General features: G+C 33.4%; 1 protein-coding gene across 1 annotated transcript in view; it reads right to left on the bottom strand.

Moving 5' to 3' along the window:
- The window catches only part of cnc (NFE2 like bZIP transcription factor cap-n-collar), a 257,189-nt gene that overhangs the window by 117,382 nt on the left and 112,278 nt on the right, over positions 1 to 27,529 (bottom strand). Inside the window, exon 3 of the mRNA XM_017900412.1 lies at positions 23,456 to 23,531. Within this exon, the coding sequence (XP_017755901.1) occupies positions 23,456 to 23,531 (76 nt within the window). The remainder of the gene's footprint in view (positions 1 to 23,455; positions 23,532 to 27,529) is intronic.

The raw sequence follows: 27,529 nt of genomic DNA, 5'->3' as shown, positions 1-27,529 counted from the left end.
CCAAAAGTTTCTTCTCTCTCACTCACTCCTAGTAACAATTACATTTACGTATTCACTCTTTGATATTTCCTCAGACAACTGTTTTATTCTGGCACATTCTTCTAAAACATTTTTTCAAACATCATTCAACCTAGACTGCACTCGCACGTATTATATTTATATCATCGCAAATGAGTTTCACTTATTCAACCTCATTCGCAGTCACACGTATAAAACCTACACTCACGGATATACAGGAGAGAGAAAAAGAAGGAACAACAGGACGAATGACTTTTATATCTTTCGAAAAGCGAGTCTCGACGGTGAAAATCTCGACGAATCTTTGGATACGGTTGCCGGTTACAGAATAGGGATGATTTGCAAAAAGTCTAACAGAATCGTAGAAGCAATCCGGACCAGGTAACAACTCTTACAGTCCTCGGGAAATCTCCATTGTACCGACACGAGATCTCTGAAAAGCTGAAAATGGGCGGAGGAGGCATCGCCATCCTAACTTTTCATCGCTACCGGCAACTGTCGTGTTTCAACTCCGCTCACGCGTCCACGCTTTAACACGAATTTTATATTAATGTTTTAATCCGTCGATTGAAATATTTCTGGCGTGCAGCCGAGCAAAGGGACGGTGTTGCGCTGAAAAGAAGAGATTTCATCGTGACAGATTTCATCGTGTCTGCTTCACTGTCCGCTTGCTCCGGACGAGCGGCCATGTTCCGAGTGAGAAAGCTGTACAGCCATTTAGGTACAAATAAATATAACAGCTTCCGGGTCAGTGTGAATCTTTTACCCTGACTGTACAATCGCAGATATTTTTCCTATTATTAGTGGTATCTCGATCATTGAATATCGAAGGAAATAAATTATTGTTCTATACTGGAAATTAAATTTATGATATTTTTCACTTGATACGTGTTTGAATAAAGTGTTTTGCCGGTTAATTTAGTTTTAAATTAAATAGAATTTAGTTTTAAAAATTCGTCATGGTATACGAAATTAGAATTAGACAATGACGAGTATACACGTCGAATGCAGGGCAAATGCTACTATTATAAATTTTACGAGAAAAGTAAAAGGAAAGGAGGAAAGATTGCATTTTCATTCGATAAAAAATTAGCAATTCGTCGTTGAAAGGTTTATTAGAAAGTTAAAAATTGTCAAAAAGTAATAAAATTCGTGGACAAGAAATATTTAAAACAAAAAATTATTTTATGAAATTTAGTTAGTTTTGGTGTGTTTTTCAATATTTTTCAATACACGGTAAAGTACACAAAACAATTCGGAGAATACTATTATAGAATATTCAATTAAAAAGAATTAAATTTTGTTTTTTGTAAAATTCATAACAGCTTCATTGGTAATGTGAAGGAAACATAGCTTCAGGTGACATTTTTATTATATTCTGTGGAAATTTCGAATTTTTATAGCAAATAGTAAATAATTATTTTTTAAAAACGATGAGTATACACGACGACTACACCGCAATGCAACTTTGAATTGACGTATATACACGTCGAACGCAGTTAACTGGTTAAACAACGTGTTTAATTCTAGAACTGCCAAATATGTTAAAATGGCGGATTTCTGACTCTCTGGTTTTGTCTTTGGTGGAAATATACAGGCGTTGTCGACAGAAATATTATTAACTTTTATTAACGTAGGATCGTGATTGTGTATTTTCAATTATCTTATATTTTCAGGTCGGTAATACTAGTATTAATATTACCAACACACAATTTTTCGCGATAATGTCGAGTATAGAGAGATACGAGTCAGGTATTCGAGACCTTAACATTTTGATACGCGATGAGATGATTTGTTTGTTTCTTACAGAAACTGTTTTTTCCGTCAATCTTGAGTACCGTGATGGCATTCCTAAATCGAGAACGAAACTAAAATAATTAACATGATTAAAATATAGAAATAATTGAAAATTACAATTTTTAAATACGAAAATAACTAAATAATATACAATAGAAACATGAAATTTGTATAGTTTTCATTTTACAGATACGATCTTAAGGAAATATTACCGACAGATAAAGAGATGAAAGATAGGTGTACTTCAAAAGTTATCTTTTGCATTAATGTCAACCTTTTCTCGAGTAAGATTATATAAATAAAATTAGAAAGTAATTCAACGGTATATACGACACTTACGCTAAACATATATCGTAGATACGAGCCGTGGTGGCGCTAGTGAGTTAAATGGAAATCGTTTTAAGCCTGTCGAAACGCTTATTCGAGAAAGGGTTAGAATAACAAGTATCTCGCAAGAAAAATTAATATTTTTGTATTTACTTCATATTAATAAGAGAATATTGACAACACGAACGTAATCCTTGATAAAAATAAACATAAACATAACTCTATTTAAAGTTTTCTTCAATTCAACTATTACTATCGACGTTCTGAACCTGACACCAAATTTATTTATTAAAATTCACCAAAACCTACTTTATTTCAACAAAAATTCTACAATCTTTCTAATAATCCACCATCAACCATCGATTTATAGAGAAAAAGACCTGTTTTGAGTTTTGTCATCTCTTAAAATATTCTCTATCAAATGATGCTAAGAAACGACCAGATAAAAATAATAATAATTAACAAATATTTAGTCGAATACCAACGTTTCGAATAACATTACCTTAACTCAGGATTACAAAATAAACACGATCGAGAGTCGCGGAGGATCCAACTCCGTGAGACTAGACTTATCTATCACGTACAACAGATCTGTTGCATCGAATCTAGTTACACTAGTTTGTCGAGAAATCGGAGATGTTATCTCGCCTTAGAGACGAGTAACGCAATTTACGATCCGTAATCGCAAGATATTTAGGACCCAGAAGTAATTACGATAAATTTTCACCGATACACATCGTTACAATAACGATTTTAAAATTAAAATCAATTCCCGCGAATCGATATCGCACTATTTATCCATTTCAATTATTTACATAATCATCAAAGCGACACGTCTCTAAACTATCAACGGGGCCGAATAATAAGACGCTTTTTACATGTAAGGAATAAACAATCGGCGCATGCGCTAATGCAGCAAGTTAATAACGCGCCTGGTACAACAGCACGAATCAATCAAGCTGATCAAAACGGTGGAAAAAGGAGGAGAAAAAACACTGGAGAACAAAAAAGAATGGCAATTTAAAAGTCAGGTAGTCCGTTTAACATAACGAGATACACTCGTTACCTACTGAAAGTACTTACTCCGTGGCAACCCTCTGCCAACTTCTCCGCTAAGGAAATGTCTCGTACGTGAGATGTAAATGACCTTCGGGTAGCCAGGAACAAAAAGTACGGGCAGTTCGTCTTTGTACCTCGTCACCTCGACGGCAACACAGTACGAAACGGTATTATAATTTCAAATGCAATTCGTACACAAAAGTACATTTGCGTAAGAAGATACAGCTTTCTTCGATACGTCATTTCCATTGTTGTCGTATATTTTCATCCCTAAGCTTCCTGGAAGTGCCCTCCCGAATTCGTTCTGAATCCGTGGTGTGCAACGAGCCACGATATGAGTAATGATGCGTGCTCGTGTTACAGGGGTGGATATGGCAAGTCACGGCCCCGAGTATCCCTATAACCCCATACATGCTTCACCGGGCAGCTGCCCCCAAACACGTCGCCCATGGGGGTTTCTCGCTGGAATAGCCGAGCTAACATGGCGGAACACGTACGACTCCAAATATTGATTCTCTCTTGGGATTTACCAGCGTCTTCAATCTCCCGCACTAATTCCTCCATTTCCTTCCAATTCCTCCAATTTCGATGCAAGTTTTCTTAATCGAAAATATAATTTTAAATTCGAAAATAATACCGGGCAATTATTATCCAGCTATGTAAGCATGGAAATTCGTTTATTGCCTCGAGAGTGGATCTCTTTCCGCTTTTACCGCGCAGAGGAAACCGGGTAATTTTTATATTTCACGTGCCTACGGGATAGGAGTCGGACGAAGGGTCCGTTCTCAATTCCGTATCCACTTTGGATGAAATTAGTCACGGTTGTTGCTACGCATCGAGCCAGTCGGATATTATTTTTTTCTCTTTTTGTGAGAGCTCGTGACGAATCGAAGCGGAAATTAATACAACACTGGGAATAAATTGCATTCGATCGGTCTCAATGCTGCTTGCTAATTTCGACTAGGCAAAAAATTTTGCGACAATAAAGAAAAGAGGAAAAATGGAGGAAAAATGGACAACAATAACTACGATATGGAAGATGGATATAGCGTCAGTGACATCTGAAATGTGAACCATCATTGATTCTTTTGTAAAATTACATTTAACGAATTATGATTAACTTTGATTATGGTAGTCCCATCCGTGATGAGAAATATAGGATATATAGGAATATTTAATTGTATATGGGATTTGTAGATGATAGGGATAATAGGGTATACACGATGCTGAGGGGTTTATTGTAAATTTGAAGAAAGATTGGATTATAGAATAAACAATGGAATGAAGAATAGAGAATATATTGGGTTGGCAAGAAAGTACTTTCGGTTTTTTAGTGTGAAATAAAACTCAATTTCTTCTATACAATAAATGAACTTTAATCGGTCAAATATCTTCCATTCTATTCGATGACCTTTTGCCATCTTTCTGGTAACTTCATGATCCCGCGCTCATAGAATTTCTGGTCCTTATCTGCAGAAAACTTAACCAAGTGCGTAAATCTCAGAAGGTCGACCAGAACGTTGTGGGTATCTTTCAGTGAAAAATCTTCAGAACGAAATTTTTTAAACTAATTCTGACACGTGCGTTCTGTTAAACAATCGACACCATAAACTTCTCGTATCTCTTTGCGAGCCTCAGCCGCATTCTTGCCTTTATGAAAATAAAAAAGTAAAATGTGTCGAAAATGCTTATTTTCGCACTCCATGTTAAGACTGACCGTGAACTGACAGTTGTAAACGAAATTACACGGAATTTCACGAAATAGCAACCTAAAGGTACCGACTACCACATCTGAAAAGAAAAAAATTCTAACATTGACAAAAGAATAACTGAACAAGCATAACATTATTTACCGATGCAAACCGAAATTACTTTCTTGCCAACCCAATAGAATACGACGTAGGAATTGGTTAATATCAACTTATTAATTTATTTATTTAGTAATGATGGTTTATCGGGATTAGGAAGAAAAGTGCACGCGTGCATGGTTAAATGCGTGCACATGCATGGCGGATGCGGCCATGCTTCCATGATCTTCCCCCTTGAGATTTCTGTTGTCCACGCACGAATACGCACTATGCACCGCCCGCGCACGTGGCAGATGTTCCATTTTATGTAACTCACGCATGCGTTTTGTGTCTCGTTTCCCCACCATCCGCGACCCTGCTATCCCCATCCGGGTCGACCTTCCCACTCATCCACCAATTGAACATCCGCTTTTTCTTCCTTTCCACGTGCAATTCGCAATCGTGTCACCAACCACGGTTCGTGTACTTATTGCTGCTTGGATTACGTTTCGCTGCTGTGTATGGACGATATGTAGACGGGATTGGGTTTGACGAGTCGTTTGTTACTGGTTACTAGTTAGCTGTTTTCTGTTGTTAGTTGTTCAGGCAATAGTTATTAGTTCTGAGTTACGAGATTTAAGATCGGAGTTCTGAGTTTTGAGTTTTCAACTCTGAGTTCTGAATTATGAAATTCGGGTTTGAAATTCTTAGCTTTGAGTTGTCAGTTATGAGATATGAGATCTGAATTTGGAATTCTTGGCTTTGAGCTCTGAGTTTTGAGTTATGAGATCTGAGTTTGGATTTCTTAGCTTTGAGTTCTGAGATCTGAGTTTGGAATTCTTAGCTTTGGGTTCTGAGTTCTGAGTTACGAGATCTGAGTTTGGAATTCTTAGCTTTGAGTTCCGAGTTACGAGATCTGAGTTTGGAATTCTTAGCTTTGACTTCTGAGTTCTAAGATATGAGTTCTGAGCTCTGATCTCCGAATTTTGAGTATTGAGTTTTGAGTTCTAAGTTCTGAACTATGAGATCCCAGTTCGGGATTCTGAGTTTTGCTTTCTGGTTTCTGAATTCTGAGGTATGATTTCTGAACTCTGAATTCTGAATTTTGAGTACTGAGTTCTGAGTTTTCAGTTCTCCGTTCTGAATTATGAGAGCTCAGTTGAGGATTCTGAGTTTTGATTTCTGACTTCTGAGCTCTGAATTTTGAATACTAAGTCCTGAGTTCTGATTTCTGATTCCTGAGCTCTGAAGTATAAGCTCTGAGCTCTGAATTTTGAGTACTAAGTTCTGAGTTTTGGTTTATGACTTCTGAGCTCTGAAGTATAAGCTCTGAGCTCTGAATTTTGAGTACCAAGTTCTGAGTTTTCAGTTCTGAGTTCTGAATTATGAGACCTCAGTTGGGGATTTTGAGTTTTGACTTCTGACTTCTGAGCTCTGAATTCTGAGTCCTCGAACAAGAACTATGAAATTGATCTAACAATAAGTGAAAAATTCAAAAGAAACGACTTCATTTGTTATTTGGGATTACATTCAATTGCATTGCAGTAAAAATAAGATATTTTTTGACAATGTGACAAAGGATCGAATCGTCAGATCGAGTTCGTAGCTTTGTCGAAATCAATTTTTCTAGTTTACTATATACTTAATCTGTTATAAAGCGCGGAATTTAAATATTTTGAAAACGACAGTCATTGGCAAATTTGTTTTAAAATTTAAAAGAAATTTATTTCTACTAGAAATAGACTATAGATATTTATTTTGCGACAGATTTAATCTAATAATTCTATTTTCTGATATTCTACAAAAGTGTGTTTGGATTTTTACCATATAATTAGATCTAATACGAAAGAGATACAAAATTGATTGTTTGTGACTTTCTGATTCTTCATAATTAATGGCATATTTTGAAAAATAAGGAATATCCGGTCGCATGAGAAATGAAATATAGTTTCAAATATACTGTCAATTTTATAATTGCAATATAATTTTATAATTTTATGTGAAACAATTTTGAAGACGGAATGATATATGCATGTATTTCTTAAAATAAAATATAAGAACTAGGAATGTTTGTAGATTGAAAATTTATTCTAAATGAACTAAAACGAAGCGAATAAAAATTTCAATATCTGTACTAAGATTGAAAGTAAACAACTACATATTTAAAGTAATTTAAAAGAAATTAATAACTAGAAATTTAAAATTAATGAAAGGAACTTAAAATAAATAACTAAAAATTTATCGAAGCAGTGCTTTAATTATAAATATTAATAATTCTTTGCCGATTAGACTGTAATTGTTATTTAAAGAGAAATTTTCACAAAATAGCATGAAATAACTATTTTTAGCGAATGTTAAGCAAAAAGATAATAATCAATATTAAATTGTAAAATACATATTTGTAATGAAAGAAACAATTATCGAACTAAATTTATAGAAATATACTTTTAATCTTAATTATCCCAATTTAATTGTAAACAAACTCTGATTAAATTCTGATCGAGCCATGATCGAAATACGACAAGTTTAAATTATCGAATAATAAGAAAATAACAAAAGAATACCTTTCTTATAATTTACAAAATATATACATACATGTATAATTTACAAAATAAATACAAATAAATACAATATTAAAGACAATATTATTTGAAAATGTATTATACTTACGGATGATTCTTTCATTTTATTTGTCTAATACAAAAAGTACGATGCTTTTTGCAGCAACGAGAAAGCAGGATCCGCTCTCTGATTTCACTGCACAGTGATAATAACATTTCAACAGGAATCTCACGAACCATGGCCAGCGAAGCGAATCAATGGTCAGTGTTATTTTTTGTAACTTATTCAATGCCAGTACGAAACTTACTGTTTTCTTGTAAACAACAATGGAGACGAATTATTATTTAAACATTATTTCAAAATTTTTTCCAACACGTTACACTTTCTCGTACGATAATTGGCATCTAAATCATAATATACTCTAAATAAATATTTATTTAAAAAATATCGATATCCCTGGCAGCACCATAAAAATCAAATTTGCATACCTAAGTATATTACTTATTTATATTACTTATTACTTAAATTTAATTAATTGCTTTATTAATTACTTTATTTTATTGTAAACAACAACGGAGACGAATTATTATTTAAACATTATTGCAAAATTTTGTCCAACACGTTACACTTTCTGATATAACAATTAACACCTAAATCATAATATACTCTGAATAAATATTTATTTAAAAAATATCGATATTCCTGGCAGCATCGTAAAACTCAAATTTGCATACCCAAGTATATTTATATTACTTATTTATATTACTTATTACTTAAATTTAATTAATTGCTTTATTAATTACTTTATTTTATTGTAAACAACAACGGAGACGAATTATTATTTAAACATTATTGCAAAATTTTGTCCAACACGTTACACTTTCTGATATAACAATTAACACCTAAATCATAACATACTCTAAATAAATATTTATTTAAAAAATATCGATATTCCTGGTAGCATCGTAAAAGTCAAATTTGCATACCTAAGTACATTATTCATTTATATTACTTATTACATAAATTAAATTAATTACTTTATTAATTACTCTATTTTATATTACTTATTACTTAAACTATACCTAAGTAAACGTAACACGTAATTAAAATTTTTCTCCTACTTGTCCAAAGTGCAATTATTATCAAATAATAAAATGAACATTATAAATATTAATTTCAAATATTATTCCTTCTATTTCTCGAAATTCTCGACTGTTGGACAGCATGCTATTACGCCGAAATACAAAAGAAAAATTGAGTCCGCACCGATGGATTGATATTTTCTAATTTCCATGCCGTATTGTATCGCTTTCGTTCGATATCCAACCCCAACCTGTCTGTCTTCCTCTATTCGATGAATTATTAAAGGCACAGATAAGTCCGTAAGTGTATTATAGAAGGCGGAGTCGGTCACGTCGAACACCTATTACAAAATTTCAAAGCGAGAGTTCAGCAAAATCGATACATCTAACGAATCAGAAACGTACAATGTCCATTTTAAAACAACCTTCTATTTATAATGAATAATATCCAACCATGAACCGCCTCTTCTTTCCCATTCTATTCTTCCCCATCTCTATTACAAAATCCATATTTAACATGGATTTATTCAATTTCACGGATTTATTAACCGATATTAAATGCACATTAGTGGTTTTTAAATATTAATATCTTAGATGGCTGCTCGTGTGACAATCAAATCGCAAATCAGATAAAAGCTTTGACTGTCACGTTGGTCATATATGACTGGTTTCTCTTGTGATGCTATGGTGGTCATTGGTGACCGGACTACTTAAACTACATTGAACAACATTGAATGAAAATTGAAAATTAGGACATTTTGAATGTAACCACTAATTAGAATATACTTTGAAATCCAAGGTGCCCTAGTGAACAATTAAAAATTTTTATCAGAACATCAAAAATATATTAGAACAAATCTTGCATCTAGCGGTGCACTCCCGTGACGTCCTGAGGTAAACATGTGATTTCGGCGTGGCAGTCAAAGGGTTAACCCTTTGCACTCGAGAGGTGACCCTCAGTCACCATTCCATAAAATTTGGAAGATCGATATTAATTAATATATCAAATTTAACGTAACGTAACAATGTACGAGATATCGAAATCAAATAATTCTACAATTCTATTATTATACAAATCTTTATTTACTAATTTGTTGGTGGTGCATGAAATATCAATAACAATAAGAACAATTCTTTATTTAATTACAAAAAATGATCAAACACAAATATTAAGTATAAATCTAATTAATTTCTCGCAATCACATGCTCACACCTATTTTCGCTATTACAACTCAATTACAACTGACCTATGCTCGATCTCTCTGGTTTGTTCTTTCTACTTTCATACGTTACATGACATACACAATTCACACAACACCTCGATCATTACACGCATACTCATGTATCACGATAACCTGAATCCATTAGATATTGGTATCTCATTCATACTTGTCCCACTCGTCCCTTTTTTACAGGCATTGCTCCTTTATTATATCAACACATATATATTCAAAGTCTATGTTAACCATTACCACAGATATTTATGTCCATTTCTATCCACACTCTTTATTATTCCTCCGTCACCGAATTTATTTTGGTTCTATATACACTGGTTCGCGAAAGTATTCCAACGCTATACCTATTTCGAAGGAGTGCTCTAAAAATTTCGATTTTAATAGAAGTATGCGTATATGTAAAGCATAACGAGTTACACGTGGATCAATCTTGTTGCATGAACATAAACAATTCACACAATACCTCAATCATTACACGCATACTCGTTTATCACGATAACCTGAATCCATTAGATATTGGCATCCCATGCATACTTGTCCCACTCGTTCCTTTCTTACAGACATCGCTCCTTTATTATATCAACAAATATATATTCAAAATCTATGTTAACCATTACCACACGACTGTACCCCAATACTCTTTTCATCCAAATTGTCATATAAGCAATTTACAATTGGACAGAAAAATAGATATAAATTAAGGAACCTACTGGCGAGGTTCAGATGCGGGAATGAAGTATTAAACACAACAAATCAGTTTCAACAAATTCTGTGTGTTTTAATATCTATATATTGTCTTTAAATCCTGACTTTAAATCTTGGAAAAGTTACTATGAAACGCTAAATTTACTCTGACCTGCTGGTACCCCTAAGAGCGAAATATGCCAACCATAACTCTAGGGTTAATCAGTAACTGTAATACGCTTTTAAAATTCTATTTTAAATTCTAAATCGATAGTTCTGTTTCGATAGGGAAAAAATATCGTGAATAAGTATGGTCCTCTACTTTCCATTTTGGTCAGTGAAAGAATGAAATCATCATCATCGTGGATTACTGATGTTTCCATAATGGCACTAACAGAGCGCAGAAGATTAATTATACTTGCGTTATCCGAACATGATATCAAGGTCCTAACTATGATAATACTTCTAATTTATTTGTAATTTATTTCTAATGTATTTTTAATTCCCTTCAATTCTCGCTTATCATTATGAAGGAGAGGAGTCAGTGTATCTATATTTTAGCATATATTCTTTTCAATTTAGATAAAACTCGCAGAGATTAAAGACTGAGCAACAACATATCAACCTGCTCTGATCTCCCCTAAAAGATTTCAACGTGATCGTGTTAACACTAGAACTACCGACCTGTAACGTAAACCTAAATATAGCATACATACATAATAATAATGAAGGTTGTACGATGAAAATAAATAGGTACATATGATTATCTTTCTGTATGAATAAAAGTCAATATTAATATAATCAAAAGCAAAAGCATGTTGTCGGTAAATTAACGTAAAAAGACAAAATCTAAATTATTCTGTCTGGTTTGGTAGTTTTAATGACAAAACACGTCCAATTTAATTATTTATCAATATTAAATAATACAAATTATTTTACAAAAGGATGCAATTTCGAAAAATATTGGCGACGTGATAGACACCATAATTTGAATTCGTCCTTTTAATTCTTTTCAAAGCAATATAAGAAGCGATAAACGAAAGAGTGTTTCACCTGTTACGCCTTTTATTATACTAGGACTACCAACGTATAGTCTATTTAGTCTAACCACTTGCGCTGGAAAGACGTGGCATGCACGTCGTAATGCTTTTGTCACAGAATCGCCAACGACGTGGTATACACGTCGTAATGCTTTTATCACAGAATCGCCAACGACGTGGTATACACGTCGTCAGGAAATTGTCACAGAATCGCCAACGACGTGGTATACACGTCGTCAGGCAATTGTCACAGAGTCGCCAACGACGTGGTATACACGTCGTCAGGCAATTGTCACAGAATCGCCAACGATGTGGTATACACGTCGTAATGCTTTTGTCACAGAATCGCCAACGACGTGGTATACACGTCTGTGAATTTCTTGTCAGCGTAAGTGGTTAAGTATAGCTATATACATATATATCTATTGTAAGGTTCAGAAACCAAAAATTTTTTCGAGTTCGGTAACTTATTTATTTTTATACCAAAACAAATAAAAGATACCGATGATACCATAATTTTTATTTTATTACGAAGCAGCTGGGATGGTCGTGATTAAAATTATTTACTACAGCTCGACGTAATCAATATATTAATTAATAAAATCTTCTCTTATTTTGAATGACATTATTTTTTGATCAACTTGATACAAATTCTTTTTTGTCTTAATAAAAATTGAATGTAATGATCCCTTCTTGCACATATTTTTTACATAATTTTAAAGATACTTCCATGGTTTCCATTAACAGCATTTATTTACCACTACACGATTTAAAAAGAAAAATTGTTTACAAATTAAAAAGGGAATACTATGTTTACTTGATAATAATTTATTCCATTGTGCGACTATGTAATGATTAAATAAAATGTTTTAAAAAATGCATTTCTGTGTTTTATATTACTTTTTGTTTATCTATTTTTGCACGCTTTAGAACAGCTTTTATATTTCTGTCAATCAATATTTGCATGACTTTCTTTATGGAATTTTTCTTTGCCTCGCCACACTTTCACCTTACAAAAAGATCAGGTGTATTGCCAAAAGTGGCAGCAGATTTCCAATTGAAAACTTAAAAAGACTGAAATAAATCATTCTTTTATTATTTGACAGTTCTGCTAATAAATATATTCATTTTGTTTACAATTACAGAGTCATTTAAACATACGTATATTTTTGCTAATCGATATTTCTATAATTATTTCGCACAATTGTATTTCATTTATTGTTGTATTAATACATTTTCACAGATCGCAAATTCAAGAAATCTGAGATCAATTATTTTATCTCATTCGGCAGATTTAATAAACATATTCCATCTACAACTGCATTGAAAATTTACAATTCGATTAGAACGAAATTTTTATTTAAACGTCAATCTATCAGACACTCATATTTTTTGGTAATCAATATTTTTATGACCTTTTTAACATAAATTTTTTCATTTTGACATTCTTTCACAGTTGTAAAAATTAGTAATGCATTTTCAACGATCGTAAATTCAAGAAATCTGAGACCATTCATTTTGTCTTACTAAACAGATTTAACAACAAACATATTTCATCTACAACTCTACTGAAAATTTACAACTCGATCATAACGAAATTTTTATTTAAACGACAATCTCTCAGATATATATTAATTATTAATATATTTTTCCTAATCAATATTTCTATAACTATTTCATAGAATTTTATTTTTTATTTGATATTCTTTCACGGTTGTAAAAATTAGCAACGCATTTTCAACGATCGCAAATTCAAGAAATCTAAGACAGAGTTAACAATAAACATATTCCATCTACAAATTCCAAATATAATTTATAACTCGAATACAACGAAATTTTCAATTAAAGGACAATCTGTCAAGAAGATATCCCAGAAATTCTTGCTAATGGATATTTTTATGACGTTTTTCACAGAATTTTTATTTTTATTTAATATCGTTTCATTTAATATCGTAAAAATTAGGAACGCACTTTCAACGATCGCAAATTCAAGAAATCCGAAACCAATTATTTCGTGTCGTTGGACAATTTAACAACAAACATACTTCATCTACAACTCCACTGAAAATTCACAACTCAAATACTGCGAAATTTTCATTTAAACGACAATCTATCAGACACTCATATATTTTTGCTAATCAATATTTTTATGACCTTTTTAACATAAATTTTTTCATTTGACACCCTTTCACAATTGTAAAAAGTAGCAACGCATTTTCAACGATCGCAAATTCAAGAAATCTAAGACAAATTTAACAATAAACATATTCCATCTACAAATTCCAAATATAATTTACAACTCGAATACAACGAAATTTTCATTTAAAGGACAATCTGTCAAGAAGATATCCCAGAAATTCTTGCTAATCGATATTTTTATGATTAGCTCTATTGAATTTCAATAGCTATAGCAACCCAATAGTATTTTTTCACCTTATTTATACAAAAAAGTTAGATCACTACGATATTGGTCGAAAAGGTGAATATAATTGTACTTTGTTGTCAAATTCTATTTAATCGTAATGACTACAGCAAATCAATAGAATTTTCTCTACTTACTAATGTAAAATTTTTCACACAATTTTTATTTTCATTTAATATCGTTTCATTAAATATCGTAAAAATTAGCAACGCACTTTCAACGATCTGAAATTCAAGAAATCCGAAAGCAATTATTTCGTCTCGTTGGACAGATTCGACAGCAACGTTCGATCTAAGCACAACTACACAGAAAATTAACAACTGGATTACAAGAAATTGTTATTTAAACGTGGACAGGTCGGAAGCGAGGCTGCGTATCTAACACCTCTCTCAAGGGAGAATTTCATTGACAATCCAATTTACATGCCGAAGAGAGTGGCTCTCCGTTCACGGGGAACATTATCGATAATGTAGCAAAGAAAAATACACGGTGTGGATGGAAAGGTAACGCGAGCGGCACACCCAGGGCGCTGGTTGCGAGACAATGCTATGATAATTTATTCCTCGGATATAAACTTTTTGTAAGATCCATCGTGTAATCCATCATGCTTCGTCAAATTGGTACAAGCGCCTTGTATGTCGACGGCCGAACATACAGCGCCTTTTTTCTCTCTCCTCCTCGCCCCGTTCCTTTTCACGAAAGCACTGGTCCCGTGCGTGAAGATCGCGATCCACGCGATCCACGTCTATGTAACCGCAGGAAACGATTTGTAACAGTGTTAGGGATTACGTGTTGCGAATAAATTTACATGTAATCGTAAGGCGTCCTTTCGAGTGCAACTTTGCGTCGGGCTGCAACAATATCGTTTCGCGATTTTCCACCGGTCAAGGTATTATGGCGCCTGTTTATTCACCCAAGCTTCCTAGTGCACTGAACTTTGCCGCAGATACACCTTGCCCGGTTTAATGAATTATTTCATCATTAATCAGATAATCGGCGCCCGCCTTTCGTTCCAAAGGCAACCGTTGCGTGTCATTATTTCTTTTTCTTCCCCTCTCTTTTTATCTTTTCGTCGAGTGCCGTTCGTTGAACGAGAAAAATCGCCGCCGGGGACGACGTTTACGTTAAACTGTTGAAATTATTTGAACACGACCATGCCACATGGAACGTAAAAGCGATAAAGACATTTTTTCCCCCTTTTTTCTCTTTTCTCGCCGGTCTGTATCTCGGCTGGAGCCCGTTCGTTATTCTCTATTTTCTCTTGGTAAATCTTAAAGAATAGCGACGCCCAAGGAATTTGTGCTTTCTTTTGTCGAGCGACTCATTAATCACACAATGCCCGTACGTCGAGTCGATCGATCGACGACGAGATAGCCGCGTAATGAGCTCCGGTGCTCTTGTTAGGCTGGTCGGTGCTTTGTAAAACGAACTTATTATTGCGGAATCGAATTAATTTACTACACCAACGGCCTGCTGTCGTCCAACAAATAAGCATACGGCAAATTCCGCTGAATTCTAACGATCCACGTTCAACCTTTGCCTCGATTTTCTTCGAAAAATGACAAAACCATTTGTCCGGGCGCAGCTCTGGCTAATTGTTTCAGGGAACTATCGGAAGATATAAAATCGTGGAATTTAGCGACTAGTGATCGTCGTTACGCGGAAAATATCGTGCATTGAATTTTTATTTGGAAATTTCGTATTAATTAAAGCGTAATTCGTAAAACGTGAGTAGAAGCAGAAAAAGAGGGAGGAATTAATGTTTCGAAAAAGTTTCAAATAGTAGGTATACTAAATTAATGACATCTTTGGCTAGATACAGATTGCTATATAGTTATTCAAATGTAAGTAAAGTATAGGGAAGGGAAAGAAAAAATTTAAACAATAATAAATAAATAATATTTATTACCCTGTAAAATTTGCTATATAATTGCTAAAATATAGGGGAACAGAAGAAAATACAACGTCTCGAAAAAAATAAAATAGTAATAAATTAATAATATTTAAAATTTTATGAAAATTGCTATACAATTGCTAAAATATAAAGGAAGATAAGAAAATATAGCATGTTGGAAAAAATTAAAATAGTAAGGAATTAGTAATATTTATAATTCCATAAAAATTGCTATATAATTCCTAAAATATAGGAGAAGATGAGAAAAAATAGCGTGTCAAAATAAAATAAAATAGTAAGGAATTAATAATATTTAAAACTCCATAAAAATTGATATATCATTGTTAAAATACAATTAAAATATAGGGAGGTGAAAACTAGTATTTTATGGAAATATGTAATTACGATATAATTCGTGAAATATAAACAAAAATAAAGACAATAGTGTTTTAAATTTAAAATAGAAAAATATGTTAATATACGTTCTGATTCTTAAAATCGAAACAAAGATAGGTACTTATAGAAAAGAAGAAATTAGTATTAAAAGAAATGTTAAACAATAATAAATTAGTAATAATATTGTATTATAAATAAATACCGTTATTCGACGCATAGTTTCTTGTTTGTTTTTGTCTTCCAATATTCATCTACTTGTTTAACGCGATATTATGCACGTTGCTGGCCGTCTATTTCTCTTGAACCGCACATAAAACGCGCATTCTATGGAAACTTCCTTTTTCGATACTTTCATTGTACGCAAGCGGTGTATCGAGACATACTCGAATGTATCGGTACATGCCGTGGTAGTTAATTAAAAAGTCAATCAACTCGACAAGAAAAGTAAAACCACAGCGAGGAATTTATTATGATCAGAACGGTCTTTCATGCATGCAAAATTATTTCGTCTCGATACACCGTGCACAAATTTCGAGAATATTTTCTTATTAAAACTAGATGTACCTAATTCTAAGTCCTACGGAGAGACGGATGTTTTACCGATATATAAAACAGGAAATTAAAAATATTTCATAAATTTTAAATTATACTCTACAAAAGAAGGTTAAGTAAAAAATTTAATTACGTTAACCTGTATTTTTAGTTAGTTTTATTTGAAAATTTATAAATGAAATACAAAATGCAGAGTGTGTGTTTCAAAATGATCCTATGTTTATGAAAATTGTGATATTCAAGTACAACTATGATTTGAAATTATTTGAAGTATTTCAAATTATTTTTGTTTAATGTTTAATTATTTTGTTTCTTTTGTGTTAAAAATTAGTTAAAAATTAAAGTTTTTGTTAATTATTTTTGTTTAATTTAAACATTAAATAAAATATATTTAACGCATAATATATTTTATTTAATGTTTAATTATTTAAATATAATTCTGTATTAATTCCCTTCTCCTTTGTATTTATTTCATTAATTTTTGACTGCTTTTTAAATTCTGATGCTCCATATGACAAACTCTTATATATAATATATATTTAATTACACATATTTAAAATTTTCCTTAATTCTTATCGAATAAACTCATTTCTAGGTTTAATAATTTAAATGAGTTTATATATATCTGCATTTATGTACAGATTTATGTTGAATTTAAAATAGTAGATAAGTATCTATAAGTATAGTTTAACTCAAAATAAAGTAAACAATGATTTTTTAATTTTTCTTCCGACTTCCATCATAGAAAATTTCTCAGATTTCAAACCAAGAGGGAAAAATCGAGCAAAGAAGACCATAAATGCAACACTAAAATTGCTCCTCGAAAATTATTTCTTTCTACCGAACAAGTTTACGTCGATTCGCATTTTACAATAAAATCTACGTTAAGATACTATCACTTTCCCATAGATATTGCAGAAAAATTTTATCACGTATACCTAAGTACACAGAGTATCTCTGAAAAATATGCACAACCGAAAAAGCACGAGAAAATATACAACTTATTTTCGTATAAAAGAATAATTTTCTGGAAAATTATTTTATATTCTTTGCAATTCCTCGATCAACAATTTTGTATACAAGAACAACGGTTTCCACAATTCTATACTTAAAATAACAACATATCCTTGGTAAAATATTCTCGTTTAAATTACGAGTCCATATGAACAAAATAAATTTTCAAATTAGATTTTGTCCAAACTTAAGTTACAAACGAAAAAGGGTATTTTTATTTATTTATTTTCTATCCTTTTACGAGGAATCACCTGGTGTTCGATTGTACATAAGTTTCGAGGACACCCTGTATAGCAAGAGATAGAAATCAAGAAGAAAGTTAGCACGAAACACCTAAAGCAGAAAAAGGCAGACAGGAGTGCTTGGTGATCCAACTCGACTTGGGTAAACATCTCTGTTACGCAGAGGAGTATAAACACAAAGAAAGATCGAAATGAAATTGCCAGAGAACCGCATGCATCGATCTACCGCAAGGACGATCAGGAAGATATCTATGTAGAATTAAATGGTTATTGGAAAAATGGTGGTAAAGAGGCCGACGGCGGGGTTTTTTCGTCTTTTTCTTCGAGGAACGATGGGGGAAAAGGGAAAAAAAGCGGGGCCGGGGAAAAAGGAGGAAAGAAATAAAGAACGAGGTTCGCGGATACGCCGACATTTTAAAAAGGTTTTAACGAGCGAACCTTCGTCAAGCGTCGATACGAAACACGACGTAGAGTGGATCGCGGTGGGCTAGGCGCACTCTCTGGTCGCCGCGACGCAAAGTAATTAAATGCAGAGAAGGGGAACTCGACGGGCGCGAAGGGCCGGGCGGCGTGGTGGGGAGCGGCGGCAGGGTGGGGGGAGGCAGGCAGCGAGGGCGTTCCTCTAGCCACTCCCCGACTCGCCGCCGAGACCTTACGAACTGGAACCTGGCCTCTCTCTGAAATCCCGCGTTCGCCGCTCGCGTACCTGGCCAAAGTGTATCCCGCCAGCCGACCAAACGCCTAACCTAACCCTATTCACCGCATTCTTTCCTTCCTTCCCTACGTCCATTCCAGCATTCGAGCATTCGCTGTGTGTCTCCGCGAATTTTCACCGTCGCGACGCGGCCTCCGTTCCTCGCCCCGTGGATTATGCAACAATCGTGCAGACCAAATTCGAGACTACGGTACGAGATAAAATGTCGCTACAAAATGTCACACGCTATAATTTTCAGTGTCTTCCGAGTAACTTCAAAACCATGTATCTCGACAAAAAAGAAATCGTTTGACTATAAATAAAATTTTATTTTACAAGGAAGGTTGGTACTATGCAAAATAGTTGATAAAGATTTTAGAAGAATTACTATCTTCAGAATATTTTTATAAAATTAGCAAGAATCTCGATATCATTTATTTATTTATTTCGTGAACCCAAGATGGCGGGCAATTCTAGCTTCCAGATTCGGATTCATCGCATAAAAATATATAAGAAGCCTTTTTACTTTCAGAAAACAAAATTTCGTTGATCTCTCTTTTTGCTACCTGCGTTATCATTTTGTCGCAGTCATTTTTCACATAAACGAGTAAAGTTTGTAGAAATAAATTTAAATTGTAATCAGTATTTTGCTGCATTACTAAGGACCAGGTACAGTACGTGAGTATGTAAGTAACATTTGCATATCTTGAATTATTTTCAAGAAACATTGAAAACTACAGGATGTGCTACTATTTTGTCGCACATTGTATGTACAAGACGTCCTATTCTTTTTCAGAGAATATCACATTATAGGGTTATAAAGACAGGTAAAATGGGACGAAATGTAATTTCTTCGGATTGCATGGTGATCATAATTTTGATAATCAATGATGATAACAGGATTGGTTATCTATCTGGGTCTTTATAGTAGATGGTATGTGATTATTTAAATAGTAATTCTATGGGTGCAAGGAAAAACTTGGAAGAATATCAGTTAAAATATAATCTCTTTGGAGACAAGATTCGTTTCTTTTTCTGTAATAAATGCGTAAATCCTATTTATTGGTTTCTAACCTAATTGTGAAATAAATTAGGACTTTTTAGAATTGCGATTTTCTTTGGAATTTCCCTTTGGAAGAAGGGATTTTCCGGGCAAAGTCCTTTCCCAATTATCGCAATTTGTATTAGAAATACTTTTCTAGTTTCATACTATTTTTGAAATTTACGTGATATCGACTATATAAGCTCCTTATACAATCGATATCGCTATTTTATAAACGAAAAAGAGTTGAATTATGTATTTTATTTAGGTTCAGCATTGGAGAAGAAATGTAAATAATGAATAGAAAAGAGTAGCTAGTTTTTAAATTAAATTAAATTTGATATGTTCTAGGGCAGTGGTTCTCAACATCTTTCCTGCTGTATTATTTAACCGATGTGTCATCGAATCAGGTGTCATTTTGTAGGTAACATTTATTTATTGCAATATATTACATTGTGCATAATTAAAAAATTTGATGTTTACTTGGAATATTATTGTATTAATATCTATGTGAAATACAGATTGAGAATCATTGTGTTAGGATTTTAACCCTTTGCGCTCGAGAGGCACCCTTCAGTCGCCATTTGATAAAATTTCGAAGCTCAATATTCATAAATATGTCAATATCGAAATCAAATAATTTTACGTGTTAATTATCATACGATTTCTTATTCACTGCTCAGAAAAATATCGTCAGCTTTGTAACAGAAAATCTTTGAACTCCTTTGAAATCCTTCTTTGGCCAAAGAATCGTCGAGTGCAAAGGGTTAAAAGCTCATATTTGATATTACTGCCAACAAATTTTCAATAAGAATTTTAATTTTTAAAATTAATTTTTAAGAATTAAGAATTTTAATTTTAATTTTTCATTCTTCGTCAAAGTCGAATTTTCTTTATCTTTTTGTAGGTTTCTTTAAAGTTATTTCAAAATTGCAGAAAAATTAATCCCTATTTGAAACACTGATTATAGGTTATTCTATATTTGGATTTTCTGTAAAATTTCCTTTATCCCATATTAACCCTTTGCACTCGAGAGGTGACCCTCAGTCGCCATTTAATCAGAAGCGAAAGATCGATGTTAATTAATATATCAAACTTAAAATTACTCAACGACGCGTGGGATGTCGAAATAAAATAATTCTACGTCTTAATTTGCATACGATTTCTTATTTACCGTTTTAAAAATATCAACTTTATGGTAGAAAGTCTTCGAATTACTATTTTTCTGTAACGAAAAATTCGCCGAGTGCAAAGGGTTAATAAGATTTTACCTTATCCGCTAAGTTCATCCCTTAATTTTTGTAATTTCGATCATTATTCCATAATATTACCATATTATTCGCCATCATGTAGAGCACTTAGATATCGAGGAACTAAATCCATAATAAAAAGAATCGAGAATTTCTTACCGATTTTTCCAAAACAATTTGATTCCTAACATCTTATTTCTAAAATACTCAGTATACATACGAAAGAAGAAAAATTTGATATATAATTAACGACTTGCCATTAATTACTTCTTACTTACCTTTCAGCGGTAAATAGAAATTCTATTTATTCTATTAGCTATTCGTCTAAACACAGATTCTGTAATCGCTCGATATCGCGTATGTATCGATATAAAAACACGCGATATTAAATTTCTTGTTAGAAATAAAATTATTAGCAGGATTCATACATAGTGGCAAAACGACTATTTATCTTGATCCATCAACGGACTTATATCATTTAAGATAATTACCACATTGTCGCTGTTATGTACCGTTCATGCTGTTCACGGCGTTATGATTTTTACGATTTTTACGATTTTTACGATTTTTACCATTTTCTAAATATCCGTTTGCCACGGCTGCTACCGAATTAGCAATCAACGTCCGATCGACGGGAAAACGTTGTGGCCAAGAAAATGATCGACGAGCGCATTTGACCAACACGTTTATGGTAATTAGATTCGCGGAAGGCGCGGTCAGGCGCGGCCCTAACTGCAGTGAACGTTCAAATTGGCTTCTACAAATTGCAGCGTTAATTTGACACGCTTCGAATAAAAGGAGCAACGCGAGCCAGTCGTACATAACTGTCCCTGCTTTTTGCAGACAGGTCCGAACGTCTAGGCTATGCGGACGGTGTCCATCATGTTTGATTGACTCTTTAATTACAGACTGATACGGAAACCGAGCGTTCAAAGCGGTGCATAAACGTATTATATAATCGAAATTACGAACACTGCTGTACAATACCGTGATTGCTAGTTTTTCTACAATTTTTCTACAATTTTTCTACAGTTTTTCCTTTTTTATTTATTTTTTTTCGTTTTTTGTTCAATGAATTCGTCGATAGTCGCGATATTTCGTGGAAATTTTCTTTTGTCGAGAAATTTATTAATAAATGATTGACGCGAGTAGATGTTAAGTATTTTGTGTTTTAAAAATTTTCGATAAAAATTTGAAATAGGCTTGAGAGTTTTTCCGTTTTTTCTTCTCTTCTTGTTGACGAATTCTTCGATTGATTGCGATATTTTATAAAAATTTCTTTCCTAGGGAAATTTACCTACTAATAAAAATTTGACACGAGTTTTATTTCGTATTTTTGAATCTTCCGGCAGAGAACGAAATTTTAATCGACGTGCTTGGTAGTCTCACACTTTTCTTTTTGCTTTTCGACGAATTTTTTAAATATCGCGATATTTTTCCTTTTGTAAAGAAATTTAATAATAAAAATTTGACGCGAGTACCCATTAGGTATTTTGTATTTCAAAAATTTCAGAAAAAAATGAAATTTTGATCAATATGATTGGTAATTTTCTCCCTTTTTTTAAATTTTTTTGTTAACGAATTTCTCGATTGGCGCAATATTTTACCAATATTTATTTCGTAGGGAAATTTACCTACTAATAAAAATTTAACGCGAATTTTATTTTATATTTCTGAATCTTCTGGAAGAGAATGAAATTTTAATCGACGTGCTTGGTAATCTTACAGTTTTCTTCTTGCTTTTTGACGAATTCTTTAATTACCTTGATATTTAAGCGATTTTTCCTTTTTGTGAAAAAATTTACTAATAAAAATTTGACGCGAGTTTTATTCTGTATTTCAAAAACTTCTGCAGGAGAGAATGAAATTTTAACTATTTTGGGTTCGTAATCTTTTAATACTAGAACTAGCAAACACGTTTAAATAACAGGCTTATAATTTTCGATTACTGTAATTAGCATATGTGCTTGGCTGCTATTAGCAAAATTAATATTCATCGTAATTATAATCATTTTCACACGTCACAGCTCAAAAATTGTAACGTTGAAATGTTTCTAATATTTTCCACTTTTAATAATCAATATTAACGCTAAATCCACCATATTATAAGCGACAATATTTCAATTTTTTTTCAAGGTTGACCTTTAAATTAACGTTACAGCTCTGATCGCATTTTTCGCGAATTTCTGATCATGTATTAATACCTAATCAATTTTCCAAATTATATCGCGTTTATAGGATACGAAATTTTACTAATGTAGCAATATCCGATTATTTTCAAATTTTCGATACGTAATTTACTACAATGGCGATTCCTTTAAATCTTATTAAATTGATGAATCTGATTTTTGCACTTACCGGTTTCGAGATCGACGGTATAAGGAAGACCTGTCCATGGATCATCTTGGTGATCGTCATATTCCTTCGTATCTTTCTGGAAATGAAACACCCAGGAAATGTTCCCATCCGTCAAATACACATCCCGTTCAACCAATAAAATCCAGCACGTTCACGAACGTAACCTATCGTGACAATTCGTTATACTACGACATCCAACCAAACTATGAATACTCGTACCAGCTTCCCAACCTTCAACAGACCGCAATTGGCAATTATTTCGCGTTACAAAGTCGTGAAACAAACCGAGATAACTTACCGAATAACAAATTAAAGCGATCGACATCAACGCGTTTCAACTAGAAATGTGACTATCGATAATGCAATCGGTAAACATCGATAACATCGTGACGTTATCGACAAAAGCGAACACAAGCCATCGCGCTAGATTACAGCATATCGATTGTCATAAAATCGTTTAAAATATATTCACTTTTGTCTGAACGTATCGCAGCTACCTATTAACTCTTTAAGGCACAGGATTACAGATAATAAAATAGACCCATGTAGCATAGAAATTTTATTGCGTTTTAAATGAAACGAAATTGGTATAGAACTAATTTTTATAAAAATTAACTTACTTTCACGATTTTTCACATAAAACCAGGAAAAAAGATTGTCGCGATAAACCTTCCGCTTGCAACAATCGATAAACCTGTACTGGCATGTTGAACGTTGCCAACACGAGCGAATACGTTTATAATATTTGTCGAAGGTATTACCAACTGTTTTACGTAAATAAGACGAAATATAAACCTATGCACATGCAGCTATTGCAATATTTCCAGGTGTAAAGACGTTTTTGACAGCTTCAATTGCTAATTAACCCTTTGTCTGCCACGCCGAAATCACGTGTTTCCCCCAGGACGTCACGAGAGTGCACTGCTAGATGCAAGATTCGTTCTAATATTTTTCTGATGGATGTTGTTGAAATGCAACGGCGATGAGTGTGTAGCCTGGGGTGGCATCGGCCTGGCGGAGATCTGCACCGGCATTTGTTTTCAATCTTTGCCTTTTTCAGCGACGTTAGGAACGCGACAGTTCAGTTCCTTGCCAGGCCTCGCCGCCACATCGCTTTATACAAAAATATATATTCTCTTAGCTCAAACCAAGCGAGTTTAGTTTTTCCCCTTTTCTTTCCCATAGTTCCTACAGATGTTCTAATAAAAATTTTTAATTGTTCAGTGGGGCACTCTTTATTTCAAAGTATCTTCTAATTAGCGGTTATATTCAAAATGCACTAACCGTCAATTTTCATTCAATTTTTACAATCGTAAGTAGCTCAAGCGCTCCGGTCATTAATGACCACAGTGGCGTTATGAGAGAAACAGTGGCCGGTCGTATATGACCAACGTGGTAGTCCAAGTATTAACACTAGATAATAACAACTATATATAAAACTTAAATATCATTTTTTAAAAACATACGTTGGTTTATAGTTACACAATGAAATATATGTAAATGTTGATTCCTCTTCCCGCAGACCCCTTCATTTCGCATCATCGAACGTGGTATACCTATTTTTACGGTTGTGAGCCAATTTGACTCGTAAAATGATTTAACAGTTAATCGCATAACACGTGAAATTTATAGCTTGCATCAGGCCTGGGCAACTTTTGCAACCATTTATAAAAGCAAGCTTAATAAAAAAGTTTTACTACTAAGTTCCAAACGTAAAAATATAATAATTGGAAAAAATAAAAAACTTATTCCGGAAACAGTAACATTTTATAATAGCACCAAGTATGGCGTGGATATACTTGACCAAGTGGCCCGAAAATACAGCGTTAAAGCAGGCTCTCGCAGATGGCCTCTACAAGTTTTCTATAACATTTTAGATTTAGCAGCTACCAATGCTTCGGTTCTATATAAAGAGACCACTCGAGTAAATATTTCGAGAAAAGATTTTATTTTCCAATTGGCCGAAGAGCTAAGAAGTAAATATAGAGAAGATGTCGAGAACGCTTCCACTCCATTGACAAAAATTCATGCTACTGACGCGCGGAAGAATTGTCAAGTTCAAGAATCACGTAATAGAAACAGATGTAAGCCTTCTAAGCCTCTTTTTAATATATATTAACCCTTTGCACTAGAGAGGTGACCGTCAGTCACCATTAGATAAAATTCCGAAGATCGATATTAATTAATATGTCAAATTTAGGATAATGTAACGGTGTGTAAAATAATTCTACGTCTTAATTATTATACGATTTCTTATTTATTACTGAAGGAAATATCGCCAGCTTTATAGCAGAAAATCTTTGAACTCCTACTCATCTTTAGCCAAAAGAGTGCAAAGGGTTAAAATAAACCAACATCTCTTATTCCTTATATTTGCTAATGAAAGATATCCCTACATTTATATTTGTTTCATTCTAACCATTCTTTAAAAATTTGAACAACATAAATAAATAAAGAACTTTGAATAGAAAACATTAACAATTTCCACTATTTTTATGTTTTTCCCATATTGTTTGATAATTCCTCATTATATCCTAAGAATAATGGAAATTTTATCATGGCGCCTTGAACGTTCCATATAAACAGTGCGTGGCACTCAAAGTGCAGTCAAAAACAGTCAAAATCAAAGCTTTCATTAACCCATTGCACTTCAACCATAATTCAAACCATTTACAAGTAACCCTCCTATAACACGGTAGATAGGTTCCTAGAAAATGCCGTGTTGTGTGAAACCGTGTTGTATGTGACCCAGACGCAATACAAAAAGTGAGGTTACGTTCCGAAAACTTACTAAAAACAAATTTTGTTAATTCTACATAAACAACTTAATTTTTATTAAAAATATAAATGTATGTACAACACAAAGCAAAAAAACAAAAATATTATTTTAATTTAACGCAACTTTAATTTAATAAATTTCTTCGTCGTCACTGCTCATGTAGAAGTACAGTGCTGTACAAAGGTTTTTGCAATTTTCTTATTGTTAGAGCGAAACCGTGTTATAGGATGCCGTGTTGTAGGAGGGCTCCCGTAATTTATGAATCGTATTATAGGACACCGTGTTGTCGGAGGGCTACCTGTATATGATAGAAATTTCCACACAGTCTGCCAATAATAAATTACAAGAGAAAGAAATTTTGCACTATCTATCTATTCGCCTGAACATATCGATTAGTCGCGATTCTCGTTTCAACCACGCGGAAACACGTGGAATTTTAACCCTCTATGGGCCCGTGTAACTTTCAAGTTACATGCTAATGTACGGGTATTTCATTAAATACTACATTCAACGTTATCGTCTTCATCACTCCAGTTCGCGATTTTTCTTTCGATATATTTACAATTATTTTTACAATACCTCCCGTGGGTCCATTTTTAAAAATTCGAATTCTTTTTCATTTACCGGTTATTCGATCACGATAGGTTAGGTCCTCTATGGCCCCCTTGACCTTTTCTCCACAAGATGGCGTGGAAAATTATCTTGTCTATCTATTGCACATTATCTTGGCACAATAGTACAACCGTTGTTAATTCAAACTTCCAATATGAATTCGTTCTAATAAAATTGTCAATTTCGAATTTATTGGTTGATATTTGTCGATTTTATGTTACGTACAATTCTTACAGCGAAGAAAAATATATATTCGGTCCATAGAGGGTTAACACGGTTAGCAATTTCGAGTCTCACAAACGCGACGTGTTATGCGAAAGGAAAAGGGGCGAGAGGATTGTCGAGAGGGACAAAAGTTGAGTCGGATCAGTGGGATGAAGTCATTTTGAAATTTGGTGATCGCGGTGGAGTTCGGGTCAGAACGCTGCTTTCTGGTCGATAATGAAAGGATGGAGAACGACGCCGGGTAACAATGGCTGAATTCACTCGGATGGCATTCGGGACCGTGAAGGTCGACGATCATAGAGACGTCATAATCAAGGGAACCTAACGGCAAGGTGAAAAAGAAGCGAAGGGCGCTCATATGGCCGAGACCATAGCCCCGGCCATGCCCGTGTTATATACGGGCTGCAGTGAAATGAGTTTAATGAAAATAGCATTGTACTCGATCATTAATCATAGCG

This window comes from Eufriesea mexicana, unplaced genomic scaffold (genome assembly GCF_001483705.2).
Source record: "Eufriesea mexicana isolate 0111107269 unplaced genomic scaffold, ASM148370v2 scaffold1178, whole genome shotgun sequence".
Lineage (NCBI taxonomy): Eukaryota > Metazoa > Arthropoda > Insecta > Hymenoptera > Apidae > Eufriesea > Eufriesea mexicana.
This window is presented reverse-complemented; position numbering and strand designations above follow the sequence as displayed.